The following is a 21,800-nucleotide window of genomic DNA, read 5'->3' as shown; positions in this document are numbered from 1 at the left end:
TCCTTATATAATATACTATATACAGAGATACTATATATAGTTCTGTATCCTTATATAATCTATATCATAAAAATCAAAGTCTGTCTGTCTGTCCTTCTGTCTGTCTGTCCTCTATAGACTTCCAAACGCCTGAACCGTTTGACCCCAAATTTGGCACACAGATACATTGGGTGCCCGGGAAGGTTATTGCGAAGGTCCCGTCCCCGCCAGATGTACAGGAGGGGAGGGGGAGGGGAAAGAGAGGCGCCCCATAGAGATGAATGGGAAAATCCTCCTCACTGCAAACACAGGTGATATAATTAGCTGCAGCAGACACGGCAGTTGGAGCCTTAGCAACCAATAGGATTACTGCTTTCATTTTCACAGGGAGCAATGGTTGCTAGGGAAGCTGCCTCACAACATCCACAGTAATAACTGGTAGACCCCCTACTCCATCTATACAGTACATGTATATACAGGACCCCCTACTCCATCTATACAGTATATGTATATACAGGGCCCCCTACTGCATCTATACAGTACATGTATATACAGGGCACAACAGGTATACCAAACTGTGACTGGGTAACACTGCTACACCAGACCTGACCAATACTGCCATACTGTGCTGGATAACACTGTCATACCAGACCTGACCAATACCGCCATACTGTGACTGGATAACACTGCCAGACCTGACCAATACCGCCATACTGTGACTGGATAACACCTCTATACCAGACCTGACCAATACCTCCATACTGTGACTGGATAACACTGCCACACCAGACCTGACCAATACTGCCATACTGTGACTGGATAACACTGCCACACCAGACCTGACCAATACCGCCATACTGTGACTGGATAACACTGTCATACCAGACCTGACCAATACCGCCATACTGTGACTGGATAACACTGTCATATAAGACCTGACCAATACTGCCATACTGTGAATGGATAACACCGCCACACCAGACTTGACCAATACCGCTATACTGTGCTGGATAACACTGTCATACCAGACCTGACCAATACCGCCATACTGTGAATGGATAACACCGCCACACCAGACTTGACCAATACCGCTATACTGTGCTGGATAACACTGCCATACCAGACCTGACCAATACCGCCATACTGTGACTGGATAACACTGCCATACCAGACCGGACCAATACCGCCATACTGTGCTGGATAACACTGTCATACCAGACCTGACCAATACCGCCATACTGTGACTGAATAACACTGCCATACCAGACCTGACCAATACCGGCAAACTGTGACTGGGTAACACCGCCACACCAGTCCTGACCAATACCACCATACTGTGACTGGATAACACCATCATATCAGACCTGACCAATACTGCCATACTGTGACTGGATAACACCGCTATACCAAACCTGACCAATACCACCATACCGTGACTGGATAACACCGCCACACCAGACCTGACCAATACCGCCATACTGTGACTGGATAACACCCCCATACCAGACATGACCAATACCGACACACTGTGACTGCATAACACTGCCATTCGGGTAAATACAACCCTGCAGGTATACAGGACACTACAGGTATACAGGACCCCAAAACTATACACTACAAGTGCACGGGACCTCCACAAAACTATATACTACAGGTATACAGGACCCCAAACTTTACACTACAGGTATATAGGACCCCAAAACTATATACTACAGGTATACAGGACCTCCACCAACTATATACTTCAGGTATACAGGACCTCCACCAACTATATACTACAGGTATACAGGACCCCAAACTATACACTACAGGTATACAGGACCCCAAAACTATACACTACAGGTATACAGGAACTCCACCAACTATATACTACAGGTATATAGGACCCCAAACTATACACTACAGGTATACAGGACCTCAAAACCATACACTACAGGTATACAGGACCTACACCAACTCTATAATACAGGTATACAGCACCTTCACCAACTCTATACTACAAGTATACAGGACCCCAAATATACTACAGGTATACAGGAACTCCACCAGCTATATACTACAGGTATATAGGACCCCAAACTATACACTACAGGTATACAGGACCTCCACTAACTCTATACTATAGTTATACAGGACCCTCAAACTATTTACTACAGGTATACAGGACCCCCGAACTATATACTACAGGTATGCAAGACCTCCACCAATTATACACTACAGGTATCCAGGACCCTCAAACTATAAACTACAGGTATACAAGACCTCCACCAACTATACATTACAGGTATACAGCACCAACTATATACTACAGGTATACAGGACCCCCGAACTATACAGTACAGGTATACAGGACCTTCACCAACTGTACACTGCAGGTATACAGGACCTCCCTCAACTATACACTATAGGTATACAGCCCCCCCAACTATGCACTACAGATATGCGAGACCCCTAAAAACTATACATTGTGGGTATACAGAACCCCTCCAACTATGCACTACAGGTTTACACTAATTCCACTGATTAACTCAGATGAAACAATACCTTTAGCTTGGCCTCCTGGGCACCTTAGAACAAATCTAATTAACACACTGACACTTTATACCCGGGCAGCGCCGGGTACATTTTCTAGTATACTATATACAGAGATACCATATATAGTCCTGTATCCTTTTATAATAGACTATATATAGAGATACCCTATATAGTCCTGTATCCTTAAGCCCTGTGTATATAGTACAGTATATAGGCCCATCCTGTGGCTCCCTGTATTCCCATCATACCTTCCATTGTGGCTGGTGATGGAGATGTCAGCATATTAGGTAGCTGTTGGTGTGTGTGTGTGTGTGTGTATATATATATATATATATATATATATATATATATATATATATATATATATATATATTTATCTATACATATATCTATATATATATATATATATATATCTCAATCACCCAGGGCTGTAGGGTTTTATCTCTGTATGGAGGAAATAAACTGGCTTGTGCTGTAATGATAAAGCCCAATTCCTATTGGCAGGACGGGAGGATTGAGTTCTCGGAGTTTATCCAGGCCTTGTCGGTGACCTCACGCGGGACTCTGGACGAGAAGCTGAGATGTAAGTGATCCCTGTAGATTTATGTCATTGGGTTTTGTGGACAACAGCTAGGCTTAGATACAGCATCTCAGCAGATGGTATCACACATGATAGGCTTAGATACAGCAGCTCAGCAGATGGTATCACATGATAGGCTTAGATACAGCATCTCAGCAGATGGTATCACACATGATAGGCTTAGATACAGCAGCTCAGCAGATGGTATCACACATGATAGGCTTAGATGCAGCAGCTCAGCAGATGGTATCACACATGATAGGCTTAGATGCAGCAGCTCAGCAGATGGTATCACACATGATAGGCTTAGATGCAGCAGCTCAGCAGATGGTATCACACATGATAGGCTTAGATGCAGCAGCTCAGCAGATGGTATCACACATGATAGGCTTAGATGCAGCAGCTCAGCAGATGGTATCACACATGATAGGCTTCGATGCAGCATGTCGGCTGATTGTATCACATAAGATAGGATTAAGTACAGCATCTGAGCAGGCGGTATCGCACAATTTATGTGTCATACAGTCTGGTGAGCTGCCGTATCTAATCCTGTCATGTATTATATTGTCTGCTGAGCTGCAGTATCTAATCCTGTTAATGTGTGGTTTGTGATACTGTCTGGTGAACTGCTGTATCTAATCCTAATAGGATCCTAAAGGTACCTTTGACAGATAATAGGATTAGATACAGCATGTCAGCAGACAGTATCACACATTAGAGAATTAGATGCAGAAGCTCAACAGACAGTATTGCATGTGATAGGCTTAGATACAGAAACATAAAAGGCTTAGATACTGCAGTCAGGATCACCCATAACATTAGATACAGGAGTGCAGAGGATAGTATTATACATGCTAAGCTTAGACCCAGTGGTTTATCAGACAGTATCACACATGATAGGATTAGATACAGCAGACAGTATCACACATGATAGGATTAGATACAGCAGCCCAGCATTCATTATCACACATGATAGGATTAGATACAGCAGCTCAGCATACAGTATCACACATGATAGGATTAGATACAGCAGCTCAGCACACAGTATCACACATGATAAGATTAGATACAGCAGCTCAGCATACAGTATCACACATGACAGGATTAGATACAGCAGCTCAGCATACAGTATCACACATGACAGGATTAGATACAGCAGCTCAGCATACAGTATCACACATGATAGGATTAGATACAGCAGCTCAGCATACAGTATCACACATGATAGGATTAGATACAGCAGCTTAGCATACAGTATCACACATGATAGGATTAGATACAGCAGCTCAGCATACAGTATCACACATGATAGGATTAGATACAGCAGCTCAGCATACAGTATCACACATGATAGGATTAGATACAGCAGCTTAGCATACAGTATCACACATGATAGGATTAGATACAGCAGCTCAGCATACAGTATCACACATGATAGGATTAGATACAGCAGCTCAGCAGACAGTATCACACATGATAGGATTAGATACAGCAGCTCAGCAGACAGTATCACACATGATAGGATTAGATACAGCAGCTCAGCATACAGTATCACACATGATAGGATTAGATACAGCAGCTCAGCATACAGTATCACACATGATAGGATTAGATACAGCAGCTCAGCATACAGTATCACACATGAGAGGATTAGATACAGCAGCTCAGCATACAGTATCACACATGATAGGATTAGATACAGCAGCTCAGCATACAGTATCACACATGATAGGATTAGATACAGCAGCTCAGCATACAGTATCACACATGATAGGATTAGATACAGCAGCTCAGCATACAGTATCACACATGATAGGATTAGAAGAAAGAAGAACATAGAGCAGCGCTCATCCAAAATAATAATGAAAGGGACTCGCCCGGTGAATGTGGGTATTGTCCACAAAGACACCCACATCACCCAAAGCCAGGAAGGTATATAGGTTACTTGTCCCTCTGGACATCCACTGGTGGAGGGCGCCGGTCCAATACCTGAGCGTAGATCACTACACCGGTGTATAAATACAAAGAGACATAAAGGCAAAGAGGAAGGACCGCGCTCAAGTAAACCAAAATGTACATATAGTGGGTAAAAGTTCCACTTACTTCACGTGGGGGATAGATAACCAGTATCTTATCCCCCTCCAAGAAGGCCGATATTGGTATAAACCAGGGTAGGTGCGGTGAAGGATGCCACAGGTCATAAGTGTTAGGTATTTTAAAAGACGACGCGTTTCAGTGGCATGGCGGCCACCTTTCTCAAGTCACAGATAACCAAAGGACAAACATACAAACAGTGAAGTTATAAATACTTACACCACACCGGTCCCGTTCATCGCCCCATCCAGGGGGGGGGGGGGGGGGGGGAAGGGCGGCACTCCACCTATGCGACTCCCGGAAGTGTACGCCGGATGCGTGTCAGGCTGGCCCACAGACGTCACATCCGCCTCGCCACCGCATCCAGTCTGTCACTGGACGGCGGACGTAATCGGCGTGACGCTGGGCCCAGCAAGCACGTCACCTGCGTTCCACTCCAGAAAGCACACGTGGATCGCCACCCATCCAGCGCCCGGGACGCAGCGATGACGTGGCTTTTGACGTGGATTTTCGTAGCTTTCGTAGCTGTCATTTAAAAAGCTGGAAGAAAAATATACCCTATGGCCAAATGAAGAGGATAAGGAGAGAAATTGCAGTACCAATGAGATGTGTGAGGAACAACTTACAATATTAACCAAAAGGTTTAAAGAGAAGAACTATCCGGAGTCTTTGATTGAAGGGGCTAAAAAGAGGGCTATGGGTTCTTCACAAGCCGCCAGTTTAGTCCCAAAAAAAGGGAAAGAAAAAGAAGATAATACCTCCAAGAAAGAATTTGAGACAGCGTTCATCACTCGATACAATACGAACCACAATCAGATTAAGATGATAGTACCAAATAACTGGAGAATTTTAGATAGTGATCCATATTTAGCAGATCAAATAACTAAGAAACCGATATGCATTTTTAGAAAAAATAAAACCTTAAAAAACCTCCTAGCTCCATCAGTACCTATATCTGAAAATCCGAGAAAAAACATTGTAGAAACGCTAGCTACTGGTGTATTTAAATGTGGGAAACCCCGATGTAAATGTTGCAAACATATCACACACAAACCAAATGTATTGATATTAAAGATGAGGATAAACCTTTTTACTTTAAACAACATCTCACATGTGAAACAAAATATGTAATATACATGTTAGAATGCCCCTGTGGGCTAAGATACGTCGGCCGGACAATTAATCCCCTTAGACAAAGACTAAATAACCATCGTTTTAACATTATACATGGCCGTATGAAGCATAGTGTCTCCAGACACTTTACACAGGTACATAATAAAGATCCTACTGTATTAACCGTTATCCACAAAGAAACATATGGGAGTCTGTGCAATAAAGAGATGTTCTGGATTTTTCGGCTGGACACTCTACACCCTAACGGCCTAAACGAGTCATTAGAACAAATATATTAGTAATTTAACATAAATATATCTTTACCTTACTAATACTATATAATAATTCTCTAAGAACAAATATATTAGTATAACATAAATATATCTTCACCTTATGAATACTTTATAATTATTTTCTCCCCCCCCCCCCCCCTAGTATATTCAATAGGTTTGCCATTTTATTATGAGGGTCATAGATATGTACCATATAATTCTAATTGTGGTTTTACAAACATTTTCATATGGCTTTTATTGTTTTAGACCTGATATTTTACTGTTTTATTATTGTATTATTCTGCACCATGAATGCGTTCCAACTTGAAGCGCACGCATCGGCGCCACGTCATGGCTGCGTCCCGAGCGCTGGATGGGTGGCGATCCACGTGTGCGTTCCGGAGTGGAACGCAGGTGACGTGCTTGCTGGGCCCAGCGTCGCGCCGATTACGTCCGCCGTCCAGTGACAGACTGGATGCGTCGGCGAGGCGGATGTGACGTCTGTGGGCCAGCCTGACACGCATCCGGCGTACACTTCCGGGAGTCGCATAGGTGGAGTGCCGCCCTTCCCCCCCCCCCCCCCCGGATGGGGCGATAAACGGGACCGGTGTGGTGTAAGTATTTATAATTTCACTATTTGTATGTTTGTCCTTTGGTTATCTGTGACTTGAGAAAGGTGGCCGCCATGCCACTGAAAATACCTAACACTTATGACCTGTGGCATCCTTCACCGCACCTACCCTGGTTTATACGAATATCGGCCTTCTTGGAGGGGGGATAAGATACTGGTTATCTATCCCCCACGTGAAGTAAGTGGAACTTTTACCCACTATATGTACATTTTGGTTTACTTGAGCGCGGTCCTTCCTCTTTGCCTTTATGTCTCTTTACATGATAGGATTAGATACAGCAGCTCAGCATACAGTATCACACATGATAGGATTAGATACAGCAGCTCAGCATACAGTATCACACATGATAGGATTAGATACAGCAGCTCAGCATAAAGTATCACACATGATAGGATTAGATACAGCAGCTCAGCATACAGTATCACACATGACAGAATTAGATACAGCAGCTCAACACAGTATCACACATGACAGAATTAGATACAGCAGCTCAGCATACAGTATCACACATGATAGGATTAGATACAGCAGCTCAGCATACAGGATCACACATGATAGGATTAGATACAGCAGCTCAGCATAAAGTATCGCACATGATAGGATTAGATACAGCAGCTCAGCATACAGTATCACACATGATAGGATTAGATACAGCAGCCATTACACATGATAGCTGGATACACTGATCACATGATAGGATTAGATACACTACTGCATTAGACCGGCTTACATAACCAGCACATTTGAGAGTATCACAGCTTAGATACTCAGATCTGCTTTTGACATAGATTAGATGACTGCAGATTCTCCTTTCTCTAGGGGCTTTTAAGCTCTATGACTTGGACAATGACGGCTACATCACCCGGAATGAGATGCTGGACATAGTGGACGCCATTTATCAGATGGTGGTAAGTGGTGATGCTGATCCATGTGCCGGAGCCTCCGGGACGTCCATACACCCGTATACTGCAGCAGGGAGGCTAGAGCCCTGCATTCCCCCCGCTGGATGATACCTGCTGCTGTTCTTGTAGTCTCAGATCCAGCTCCTGTCTTTCAGCCTGCTGCCATCTTCTGCCTCCTTGCTTTACACTGCAGCTTTGCTTGTTTAGGCTAAGTATAAGTATGAGGCGAGCAGGAGACAAGGAAGGGAGCCTTAGGCTGGGTTCACATTGCATTTTTGCAAAAAACTGACGCATTTGTGTGCATCCATTTTGATCTGTTTTTTCCATTGACTTCCATTATCAATACGCACCACATTTTTGTGTACACCAAATAAAAGGATGCAGTTTTTTTTATAATGGAAAAACGGATCGAAATGGATGCACACAAATGCGTCAGTTTTTCCTACGCTTTTTGTATAAAACAATGAAGAAAAGGCAAAAAGGCAGTGTGAGCCCAGCCCTATAGAATATCAGCAGTCAGGTAGATGGCGCGTAGCGTCTGCTGTAACCAGACACATTACTGGCAAATGGTTTATACTACAGAAATAGCTTTTGGTAGCAGTGCCATGCCTGTCCGCAGCCTCATACAGTCCAGTGGAGCTGAGCTGCAATACCAGGCACAGCCTGCAGACAGGGGAGGCAGCGGCTGGGGGGTATGTGCCAGAAGCTGTTCTTACATGGATGAGGATGCAGGGGATTCATCGTCATGTGTCTTCTGGCAGGGGAACACAGTGGAGCTACCTGAAGAGGAGAACACTCCGGAGAAAAGAGTAGATCGGATTTTTGCAATGATGGACAAGGTGAGAGAACGGATGGGAGCTGTTCTAGTGGATGGGGGTGGAGGTTATAACCTGGGGAGGCGAGAGCTTTGCCCTGTAACCTTTCCTGCACCTTCTTTACAGAATTCAGATGGTAAACTCACCCTGCAGGAGTTTCAAGAAGGATCAAAGGCAGACCCCTCAATTGTGCAAGCGCTATCGCTATATGACGGGCTGGTATAGGGACCCCCGACCACAACTGTGTGTAAGTGACCTGAGGGGGGCGCTGTGGGGTGGACACTCATGATACAACTGCATCCTCATAGGAAAATGGGTGAAAATGACATCAGAGGTCAGAGAAGATAAGCGGCTGCCATAAGCGGGGTCCAGGCTCCGGCTTCTATTTATTTTTTGTTTTGTTCTAGTAGGACGTGCAGGAGTTCCTGGATTATGACGTTACTGTGGGGCTGGTACTAAACCTTTACACTGACTGTTCCTGTATTAGAGCCCGGGGCCCTGTCACATCTCTGCTGTATGGAGATCAGAGCCTGGACACATGGATTAGTATTGTTGTACATTCTGTAGCACTACAAGTTCCAGCAAGCGCTGAATACAGTGAATATTAAAGGGGAACTATCAGCAGGTTAGACAAAACTAACCAGCCGATATCTCCCTATTGCGCAGGAGAAGCTGATGATTAAAGTGTGTGTCTTACCTTCATCCTCTGCACTGTTCCCATACACTTAGGCTACATTCACACATCCGTTGTTCTGTCCACAATCGCGTGCATGCAGTGGCGGACGGAATATAGGACCAATGTTATTCATTGGCCAACGTTCACATGTCCGTATCCGTGCCGAAAAAAAATAGGACGTACCATTTTGCGGCCTGGATTGCTATGCTAATGAAGCATGGAGCACTACAGATGTGTGAATGTAGCCTTAGTCGTTTACTCCTCAATCCGGTAAGACCATTAGGAGCACTGCCCCGGCCCCATAACATCTGGCCTGCTTCATTGATTATCATTAAAAGGGGCTGGACAGTCAGGGGTGGATCGGTACTATGGGGGCCAGCCAGTGCTGTGGAGTAAACAACTAAGTGCACAGGAAAGGCACCGAGGATGAAGGTAAGAGACGTATTTTCATCCTCAGCCCCCCCTGAGAATAAGCGGCTATCAGCAGATTAGACTTCTTGTTCCCCTTTAATAGTGATAAGTAGATGTGCCCTGTTATACCAGTGCAATGTGGGGTACAGGATGAGAGGATTGTACCATGGTGCAGCTATAGGGGGTGCACCCGAGCCTCAGTACTAGAGACTTGTTGTATAGGGGTTACATGGTAGAGTAAGGTTACGGTCCCCCCTTCTGTACCAGTACCTCACAGCTAGTACTTAGGGCTGCATCCAGCATGTTTTTTCAGCGACTACTTCATACTAGTCATGGGTCATTGCTGTAGTTTAGTGTAAGACCGATGTTCCCAGCAGGGAGTTCATTCTGCTCACTCACTTATTGCAGTAGGAAAGATCCCTGTGCAATAACCAGGTATGATCAGCGAAGGGTGCCTCCCCGTCTGATCATAGACGCCTCCAGGAGCTTCCCCTGGGAATCTGCCGCCTCCCACTGTTCACAGCTCCCTGTCACAGTCTGAATCGTCCTACATAACACCAGAGTTAGGATTAGGTGTGACCTCCAGAGGAAGAGATCGCACTGACATCACCGGCCACCAGGAACCACCGGGAGGCGTACAAACCACTGCTGTCCCTGTCTGTAAGATCCACCAGTATCCCCGACTGACCTATAGAGAGGGACTCAAGGATTGCATCACCACAAGGGGGCACTGCTGTGCCACAGTGCTGAGTTGTATCACTGCTGAAAGAGGAGCGACTGATATCAGTCACATATTATGTAATAGGAGGTTATATCAGTGCTGGAGCGTTATAAGAGGAGCGGCTGATATCAGTCACATATGATGTAATAGGAGGATATATCAGTACTGGAGCGTTATAAGAGGAGCGGCTGATATCAGTCACATATGATGTAATAGGAGGTTATATCAGTACTGGAGCGTTATAAGGAGCGGCTGATATCAGTCACATAAGATGTAATAGGAGGTTATATCAGTGCTGGAGCGTTATAAGAGGAGCGGCTGATATCAGTCACATGATGTAATAGGAGGTTATATCAGTGCTGGAGCGTTATAAGAGGAGCGGCTGATATCAGTCAGATATGATGTAATAGGAGGATATATCAGTACTGGAGCGTTATAAGAGGAGCGGCTGATATCAGTCACATGATGTAATAGGAGGTTATATCAGTGCTGGAGCGTTATAAGAGGAGCGGCTGATATCAGTCACATATGATGTAATAGGAGGTTATATCAGTGCTGGAGCGTTATAAGAGGAGCGGCTGATATCAGTCACATATGATGTAATATCTGGAGGTTATATCGGTATACAACATATTGATTTGATGTAAACACAAGTGCAGTGTGAACACGTCCTTACTGAGCTGTCTGCAGATGGAAATCTGTTGATGTGAATGGCTTCTGCAGACGGCACATAGATTTCTGTAAAGCACATTCAGATGAATAGGATGTTCCGGCAGCGAGCGCGGTGCACCGGTGAGATCTCTGTAGTACATGACACCAGCATCAGGTGGGATCTCTCTATATAAAACCTCTTCTATCTCCTTTACTCGAGAACTCCAGGGATCCCCAGGAAGTTTCCTCTGACCGCTCCATCTGTTTTGTGCAGAAGCTGTCAGACATTATAGGAAGCGGCTGCAGGAATTCTGCTTAGAACCTGAATTCTAGGAAAAATATCCTTCAGTGAGGAGCAGGAATACAGCAGCCATCATGTATCGTGGGGGCGGAGAGGATGAGGGGGCGCTGCGTCACCACTGCAGGCTTATACTGAGCGATGCAACAAGTGCAACACACACGGCCGGCAATACAAGTGCAACACACACGGCCGGCAATACAAGTGCAACACACATGGCCGTGAATACAAGTGCAACACACTCAAGTGCAACACACCCGGCCGGGAATACAAGTGCAACACACCCGGCCTGGAATACAAGTGCAACACACCCGGCCTGGAATACAAGTGCAACACACCCGGCCTGGAATACAAGTGCAACACACCCGGCCTGGAATACAAGTGCAACACACCCGGCCTGGAATACAAGTGCAACACACCCGGCCTGGAATACAAGTGCAACACACCCGGCCTGGAATACAAGTGCAACACAAACGGCCTGGAATACAAGTGCAAAACACACGGCCGGCAGTACAAGTGCAACACACACGGCCTGGAATACAAGTGCAACACACACGGCCGGCAATACAAGTGCAACACACAAGGCCATCAATACAAGTGTAACACACACGGCCGGCAGTACAAGTGCAAATGATCACTCCCCAATCTGTGCAGCTCCAGCTCCCACAAAACTACAATACCCATCATGCGTGGACAGATCCCCATACACATTACAGCTGTGTTCCCAAATCTGTGCAATCCTTTACCTGTTGCAAAACTGCTACTCCCATCATGCACTTGGAAAACGAAAGTGTTGGAAACCTTTACAAATCTTTCAAAACTACAACTCCAATAACGCCAAATGCTCTTGATACATGATGGGAGTTGTGTATCGGGCGCACAATGGGAGTTGTGTATCGGGCGCACAATGGGAGTTGTGTATCGGGCGCACAATGGGAGTTGTGAATCGGGCGCACGATGGGAGTTGTGAATCGGGCGCACGATGGGAGTTGTAAATCGGGCGCACGATGGGAGTTGTGTATTTGCGGGTTGGGGAATACTGCACTATATACATAGAGGCTGAAGCTATGATGGGTCAGCTGCAGATCTGAACAGGGACCCTCCAGCTGTCCCCTATTGGCTGATGTTGGGGGTAAAAGGATCGGGTATGATGGATTTCTGTTCACCTAGTTTCTGGGTGGATAAGCCGTCACCTGAGGATTCTGGTTCCATGTCCCTATATCTTGCTCATTGTTGTGCTGCTTTCTATATAACCACCTGCAGGTTCCCTGCTTGCTGCTTACTTACAGTCATAGGCTGAGATGGTTCACAGACCTGATACATCCTACAGCTGTGTATCCGCTACAGTGTATAACCATACATCGTTCTCTTAATCCTGTTCTGGAGCTTTGCTACAATGTATCAGTGTAGTTACCTAGCGATCTGTCATGCAGCCATAGAGGCCATGTAAATGTCCGGGGGATTTGCCCGCGGCTCAGATTGCACCATCCTTATCCACACTTGTGCCACCATGTTGTGTCAGTTCTAACCTGTAGATGAACCAGTCAGGTTGTGTGACCACACGCCAGGCCTGACCGGTGGGTATTAATGCTGTTTTATCTGTTTTTCCAGATGCCTTGGGTAATAATCCCTTTCCTGTGCCACCAGACCAATGTCAGCAGCTTATCTCCCTCTTATCCATCACTCCCATACAGCGCAAGGATAAGGACGCCCATCTAGACATGCTGCCCTCTCCTCCCTCCTGACCACCTTCACTCAGCACTGGCAGCCAGCAGGGCGGCGCTGCAGCACCAGGCATGCTTCAGTTCTTACAGCGTCCCGTCATCTTCTTGCTGCTTCTCGTGTTACCCTGCACTTGGAGAGGATTGTATATTCACAAGGATGAGCTGGCCCCAATCGCTCTTCTTCCAGGGGCCGCCACAAGTCCTCAAACTGTCCCTTCTGTGGAGGAGCGAAGCATTACCCCCCGGAGGCAGAAGGGGAGGATTGTAAGAGCTGACGGAGACTATGGATGAGGCCGTCCCACTCCTTCAGTATTCAAGAAACAAAGACTTTTAGGAGAGGATCTTGGAGGACCTGGTTGGATCTGTGTGTGTTCCAGAGCAGTGCACCATGGCTCAATGTACATGATGCTGAATTGTGCTTTTTTTGTGAATAATTGTGTTTTTTTGTATACATATATATAGCATATCTTTTTTTAATTTATTTTGTATGTAGTTGTGTCACATGCTTGAGGGGTTGGGGGTGCATATTGGCTGCAATTCACCTTCTTTTGTTTATCGTGTTCACAGTCAGTTAACGAAGTGTTCCCCAACCTGTGGCTCTCCAGCTGTAGCAAAACTGCTGCTCCCATCATCCCCAGGCGGCTACAACTCCCATCACCCCTGGCAGCCGCAGCTTTCATCATCCCCCGGCGGCTTCATCCCCACATCATCCCCTGGCGGCTTCATCCCCCATCACCCCTGGCAGCCGCAGCTTCCATCATCCCCTGGCGGCTTCATCCCCCCATCATCCCCCGCCGGCCGCAGCTTCCATCATCCCCCGGCGGCTTCATCCCCCAGCGACTACAACTCCCATCACCCTCTGGAAGCTACAGCTCCCGTTATCCCCTGGCGGCCGCAGCTCCCATCATCCCCCGGCAGTCATGCTCGAAGTTGTAGTGTTGAAATAGCTGTAGAGCTACGAGCAGGGAAACGCTGTCCCAGATGCTGCAGCTACAGGGCTGTCAGGACATGCTGGGAGTTGTAGTAACACAGGTTGAGGAACACTTACACATTTATACTTTATGCAGCAAATGGGTACTAACCTTTTAATTTATTCTGATTATTTCTGCTGCAAAATACAACGGTACGTTCCCTAAGGATGACAGTAAAGTATATTGTACATGGCATTGTCTTCTAAAAAGTAAAATGAGCCATTAAAATTGCTGGGAGAGAAGAATGTAATCTTACGTTGTAATTTGGTCACGTAGCTTGCATGAAAGACGTCTTCTGGTGTCACCATGGTAAGTGTCCAGAAGGTGGAGCCTGCACATGAGGTGCCCTGGACTCTCTTCCCAGGCCCCTCCTCCTAGCTATGATTGACAGCTGTAGTGGTCTCCTGATGGAATGCTGGAGATCTCTACCATAGCAATGAGGTCGGGCTTGGTAACTCTGCTGCACCTCCTTGACACCTCCCATGGTGACGGCCGGGACGTCAGACAACCTCAGTATAAAGCTCCATTGTGAATAGGTAAACGCGGCTTACCTTATTGCCGTCTGTTCCTATGGCACATACAACGGTGAGATATTCAGGGAAGTTCTTTCATGCCTACAAAATGTAAGAAGTGAACAAGTTATTGATGCCCCCAAAACTAAACTGCTTATTGGCCAAAATACAAAATGACTCAGAGCGACATCATCCCATGAGGATGGATATATTGTCAGATAACTTGTATATGAGATGGATGATGAGGATGGTGGTGGCAGTAGTTCTTTAGATGAGGGGTCGTCTTGAGTTAAACCCTGAGAAAATCTGGAAGTCAGAATAATTCTGAAGACTTGTGCCATGTTCTCCAGGTGCAACTTTGCCAAAGTAAATTACCATATTTCTTTCTGTTTGGCGCACATGCCCCGCCCCATCCATGCCGCTCTATAACAGCTGTGTCAAGCTCTATGGTGGGAAGTGAGTGCATTTTATATACGTGTATAGGACCAGCGGTGTGGATTATAAGCTGCTTAACCCCTTTGCTGCTGGAAAAGACCATTATGAATGTACCACTACTCTTCAATGCCCGGATTCAGAATGGCGACCTCGTGTAATGTTGAAGTATCATTGCTGCAGTCTAGGAGTCTTGAAGCCCCCCATGTCAGTGCCATCTGTTCTAGCAGCTTGTGACCCCCATAGGACATATTGTACTCATCTACAGACATAATGCCAAAGCCTCTGGCAGCACCAGGGATGCAGTGTCACACAGTGTCACATACTGCCACATTTGGGGTCTCTATTACAGAAGTAATACCCGCACCCCCTTAGACCACATTAGAGCTCTATAGTTGGGTTAAATCTTCCTGGTAAATGGGTCTGGGGACAGGACACTGCGGAGTGTAATATACAGAGAATATTTGGGGGGCTCTAGTAATTAATACAAGTGTAATAACTATGTCATCTGCAATAGCTTTTCACTGTCTTCTAGGATTCTGCTATAGTCTGCCACCTTATGACATCATCACCAGTGACATCAGTGAGCAGCATTATACCATTATCCATGAAGGAAGAAGCACAGAACAATGGCGGCCATCTTACATAAATGATTGTAGGATGAGAGGTTCATGTATATTAGCATTGTGGCAGTATTCCAGCCTATACCTGGGCCAGATGACTGTAATGGAGTCTCTATGCCTCCTGTTTGGTAGTTTCTTATCACATACGTGTAACATGTTTTGCGACGGTTTTACTGGGAGTGGATATATCGTGTGTAAATCCGCAGTGACACCGGGTCGCTTTGGCCCCTTCATTACAGTTAGCAGGTTGTGGTCTTCCTGTAGAATGTCAGGCCAGACCATTGGGGGGCGCTGATGGGGTGATGACTCAATACTGACACGCAGGTGACGGAGAGTCCCTTTTATTTGGAAATGATAAATTGCGGTCATATGTTACAGACTTCTCAGTAATCGTGCACATAGTGTATCTCTCCATGAAATACGGCAGAATTTTTTTTTTTCCCGTTTTTTTTGGTTTTGAATGCTAATGGGCCTAATCTTTGTCCTGAGTTTCCCACAAAGCATGATGGGAGTTATAGTTGTGCAGTAGCTGGGGGCTGGTTAGTGTGATCCATGCTGGGACTTGTAGTCCCTTGCTTCACCTGCCATAGAGATACTTTGTCCGCCTGCAGTCATCACTACATGGGGCTCAGCACGCATTGAACTCAATAACAATCTATGTAGAGGTATCTCCCTGCTGCTCTCTGACCATGTACAGATGGTTCCTATGGTTAGGCCTGGTTGATCATGTGTTGAGGCCTGATATCCATTGCAGTTTTCCTGTGTAAAGAAGCTTTGCTCTCCTTTTAGAATCCCATGAAGAATGCAGGGCCGTATTAACAACTGCTGCTGCCCTAGGCACTAAACCTGAAGACGCTCCATCTTCACGCACTGATTGGCCTTACCAGACCTTACCAATACCACCATACCCCCCACCCCCCCTGGAAAAGACACCGGATTTACTGGCAAGTCTGAACAGGAGGTGGGAGGCTAAAAAAATAAAAGTAATTGTTTTTTCCTTCCCCTGCTCCCTGGTGCTGCCCCCCTGCAAGGTGCTGCCCTAGGCACTGTACGACGGGTGCCTAGTGGTAAATACAGCCCTAGAAGAATGATTGATTATCTCATTAACCTGCATGACTGGATCCAGTGCTAGAGATTAGAAACAAAGCCTGGACCTTTCTAAGATTGGCCCATAGCAGACGCATTCAGCTAAACCTGCTGTAAAACCTGCAAATGTGCCGCAAAGTTAAAAAAAATAGTTGCGCAAAGTGGGAAGGTGGTGACCAGGGAACAATTGGTGTCACTCTGTGAGGGCTCGGACCTAGGATCCTGCATTACTGTGGCTTTTAACACAAGGCGCCAAATCACTGGTTATAGGATAGATGGATAGGATAGATGACCAAGGTTTGACTGTCATAACACCCCCACCAATTAGCTTAAAGGGGCACTGACACTCAGAAGTTGTCCTTCTCCAGTGAGATCCTGACTCATCCAATCTTTTGCTATGTCCCTGTGACACAAGCTTTTCTATTCTTTTACAATGACGGGTACGCTATATGGTTGGTGGACACATGGCGGCTGCATTTAGTGACTCTTCACCTCTCTCAATATACTGACTGAATCTGTTCTTATACAAATCCCCTGCATACTCTTGTTATGTTACATGATTCTGTACGCTCGCAGCCATCACCAGGGGAGAGAAGAGGGTGGACGCTAAACATATAGATATGTGTTTAGGAAAAGGCGTGGCTTATATGAAGAGGGGTGGTCATCCAGTGTGGGTGTGGCTTGAAGGATGGGTCAGGACTACTATGTATACTGCAGAAGCCTCGGAGTAAATAGCTTTCTCCATGAAGCGCTGGTGGCGTCTCCATTGTGCCCTGGCTGGCTCTTCTCTTCTGCATGTCTTGTTGCCTTGTCTACAGTTTCATTAAACGAGCTGAGTAAATCTAAATGGATCTGCCCTCGTCTGTCAGTGTTACAATCCGCATGTGGGAAATGCTACAAGTATCTTGATGCAAAATCTTTCTTTGTACCAAAACAAAGATAAGAGGAGGGGCTGCTCTGTGCAGAGCTCTGCGCAGTGCTCTGTGTGCAAGGCTCTGCAGTGCTCCTTGCAAGGCTCTGTGCAGTGCTCTGTGTGCAAGGCTCTGCAGTGCTCCTTGCAAGGCTCTGCGCAGTGCTCTGTGTGCAAGGCTTTGCAGTGCTCTGTGTAAGGCTCTGTGTGCAATGCTCTGCAGTGCTCCGTGCAAGGCTCTGTGCAGGGCTCTGTGCAATGCTTACATTGTGGTTTGGTTTCAAAGGGAACAAAAAAACCTGAAACAAATGTACAATATTTATAAATTGTATTTTTATTTGATTTTATTTGAATTTTATTTCATTTTTTATAAATGTTCAATAAAACACATACATCATTCGGCACTTTACAGTGCGCTCCTCCTGCCTCTCATTTGTTCCTATGTGTATTGTTTCCTTCATCCCTATAGTAGTCATAGCTTTGTGTTTTCTGCTTGCCTGCAGCCTCCACTAGGGGGAACCTGTGAGCTCATTATACAGTATATAGCTGCAGGGATTATCTCTATGGCAATGACATGCTTGTGTGATACTAATGTTACACATCTCTCTGAGCTTTCACCACCATTGTGCCATATGATGGGCATTCATAAAAGAAACAGATTGCTGAACTCAGGGAGACCAGCCAAACGACAACACTGCCGGCTGCTAGTGAAAGCGCTCAATGCAGTGAAGTCCTAGGTGCATTGCCCCCTAAGAAACATGAATATACAAAAGAGGAGCCCATGGAGCCTCATTGAAGAGTCTCAAAACACAGGATTAGCCAGAAATCCCTCCGGGAATGACCCAGCCAGGGGGCGGCTCCTGTTAGGAAACCACCAAATCCACCATAATAAGTGGCCTTATAAGTCAATGTAATGACAAGGGATAAACCAAGGCCAGGTAACCATCCACATACAGCTGTTTCGGGGTGTTGCCCCTCATCAGTGTGGAGCAGGATTCTGGCTAGGTGGGAGCAATGCCTAGTAGAGCCATAAAAGAAACAGATTGCTGAACTCAGGGAGACCAGCCAAACGACAACACTGCCGGCTGCTAGTGAAAGCGCTCAATGCAGTGAAGTCCTAGGTGCATTGCCCCCTGGCAAACATGAATATACAAAAGAGGAGCCCATGGAGCCTCAAAACACAGGACTAGCCAGAAATCCCTCCGGGAATGACCCAGCCAAGACGCTCCATGGGCTCTTCTTCCTGGCTGGGTCATTCCCGGAGGGATTTCTGGCTAGTCCTGTGTTTTGAGACTCTTCAATGATGGGCATTCAGGTGCAGCAAAGCTACATGCTTTATACAGCAACTTTTCCAGGATTTTGGGACACATGTAGACACTGCCATTCAGCACTCGTAGCTGCACCCTTAGAGGTTAATCTGTTTGGTGTTATCTACTTTGGTTAGACAAGTGTGAATTACACTGAATAACACATGGGTTAAAGGGATTCTCTTGAATGCACATTGATTGTCTATCCTTAGAGGAAGAAGAAAACATTACATCCCCAAGCAGAATCCATTGACCTCAAGATCACAACCAGATCGTATCATGAAGGTTAATCTGCTTAAAGAACTGAACTGAAAACATCAACTACACAGGATCATTGAGAAGACTGTCTGCATCCATGAAAGAAGTAGGTGATTGAAGATACGTCACTTGTTCAAAACCTGTCCAAGTCCAACAATGACAATTCATCCCTGTATAAACCTCTGTATTTTATCCCAGAGTTACTGTGTACATACATTACTGATCCTGAGTTACATCCTGTATTATACCCCAGAGCTGCACTCACTATTCTGCTGGTGGGGTCACTGTGTACATACATTACTGATCCTGAGTTACATCCTGTATTATACCCCAGAGCTGCACTCACCATTCTGCTGGTGGGGTCACTGTGTACATACATTACATTACTGATCCTGAGTTACATCCATTATTATACTCCAGAGCTGCACTCACTATTCTGCTGGTGGGGTCACTGTGTACATACATTACTGATCCTGAGTTACATCCTGTATTATACTCCAGAGCTGCGCTCACTATTCTGCTGGTGGGGTCACTGTGTACATACATAACTGATCCTGAGTTACATCCTGTATTTCTTTTATTAAAATTTTAAACATAACAATAAATAAATACAGAAATAACACCCCATATACCATATCTGACCAGAACAAGACAATAAATAGAAAAATGAAACCATAACATAAAGCACCGGTCCATCCCCGCACTCATTCCTCCACACAGACAACCCATATACCTATATACAACATATACACCCATATACAATATATACACCCATATACCTATATACAATATATACATAATATAAACTATTTAGCTACATATTAATAAACTATATACACTACTATATACAAACCTATATATACTACTATATACTATACATCAATAAACACACCTATATACACCACTATATACTATACACCTATATAAATAACTAAATGTGAACCCCCTGGCCCAGTTGCATTGTGCACAACCTAATACCACAGACATAATTCTACTCAACCCAACACCAACTAAACAAGACATCATTACACAAATAAACTAAAACTAAACAAGACACAATACAAAATAACCTACAACTAAACAATACATATAATATTTTTTTAATAATTTTTTTTTTTTTTTTTTTGGCGCTGAGCTGGTCCCGCATCCCATGCCCCCAGTACATGATCACGGACGTCCATGAACCAACCCAGGATTTTATATATATAAAAGTCCTCACAAAGTCCCACAGAAGCCCCCTCCCCCCTTTTACCCACCACCCAACCTATCACTAAACCCGAACCCCAGGTGCAAACAAAACATATATAATATATGCAGTATATACAATTTATACAAACATACAAAGACAATCACAATACAAAAATATATAACATACTAAACCCAACAATAATGAGACTTCTCAGCCCCACACACAGCCCGAAAGCCCAAGATCAGCGCCTGCAAGCCCCATACTCCAGTATCTCTACAGCACAAAACAAAAGACTAATGTGCCAGCATCAGCCCACCACCAGGAGAGGAGACGCAGGCTAAGGAACCTTATAGGCAGAGCCCCTCCAAAGACAAGAGGCCCTACCAGCCCCCAGCCTCTCGTACTCCAGAGAGCGCACCTTCACCAGGTCACCGAGTGTGCCCCTAACCACCTCATCCACAGGGGGCGCTGTGCCCCTAACCACCTCATCCACAGGGGGCGCTGTGCCCCTAACCACCTCATCCACAGGGGGCGCTGTGCCCCTAACCACCTTATCCACAGGGGGCGCTGTGCCCCTAACCACCTCATCCACAGGGGGCGCTGTGCCCCTAACACCTCATCCACAGGGGGCGCTGTGCCCCTAACCTCCTCATCCACAGGAGGCGCTGTGCCCCTAACCACCTCATCCACAGGGGGCGCTGTGCCCCTAACCACCTCATCCACAGGGGGCGCTGTGCCCCTAACCACCTCATCCACAGGGGGCGCTGTGCCCCTAACCACCTCATCCACAGGGGGCGCTGTGCCCCTAACCACCTCATCCACAGGAGGCGCTGTGCCCCTAACCACCTCATCCACAGGGGGCGCTGTGCCCCTAACCACCTCATCCACAGGGGGCGCTGTGCCCCTAACCACCTCATCCACAGGAGGCGCTGTGCCCCTAACCACCTCATCCACAGGGGGCGCTGTGCCCCTAACCACCTCATCCACAGGAGGCGCTGTGCCCCTAACCACCTCATCCACAGGGGGCGCTGTGCCCCTAACCAACTCATCCACAGGAGGCGCTGTGCCCCTAACCACCTCATCCACAGGGGGCACTGTGCCCCTAACCA

General features: G+C 46.0%; 1 protein-coding gene across 1 annotated transcript in view; it reads left to right on the top strand.

Moving 5' to 3' along the window:
- NCS1 (neuronal calcium sensor 1) overlaps positions 1-16,924 on the top strand; it is a 36,558-nt gene extending 19,634 nt beyond the window's left edge. Inside the window, exons 4-8 of the mRNA XM_069942909.1 lie at positions 3,019-3,097; positions 8,025-8,113; positions 8,869-8,946; positions 9,049-9,169; positions 13,291-16,924. Of these exons, the coding sequence (XP_069799010.1) occupies positions 3,019-3,097; positions 8,025-8,113; positions 8,869-8,946; positions 9,049-9,147 (345 nt within the window). The 3' untranslated portion in view covers positions 9,148-9,169; positions 13,291-16,924. The remainder of the gene's footprint in view (positions 1-3,018; positions 3,098-8,024; positions 8,114-8,868; positions 8,947-9,048; positions 9,170-13,290) is intronic.
- Positions 16,925-21,800: the final 4,876 nt, after the last annotated feature.

Source organism: Dendropsophus ebraccatus, chromosome 10 (genome assembly GCF_027789765.1).
Source record: "Dendropsophus ebraccatus isolate aDenEbr1 chromosome 10, aDenEbr1.pat, whole genome shotgun sequence".
Lineage (NCBI taxonomy): Eukaryota > Metazoa > Chordata > Amphibia > Anura > Hylidae > Dendropsophus > Dendropsophus ebraccatus.
The sequence above is the reverse complement of the archived record's forward strand: the minus strand, read 5'-3'. Positions and strand labels throughout refer to the sequence as shown.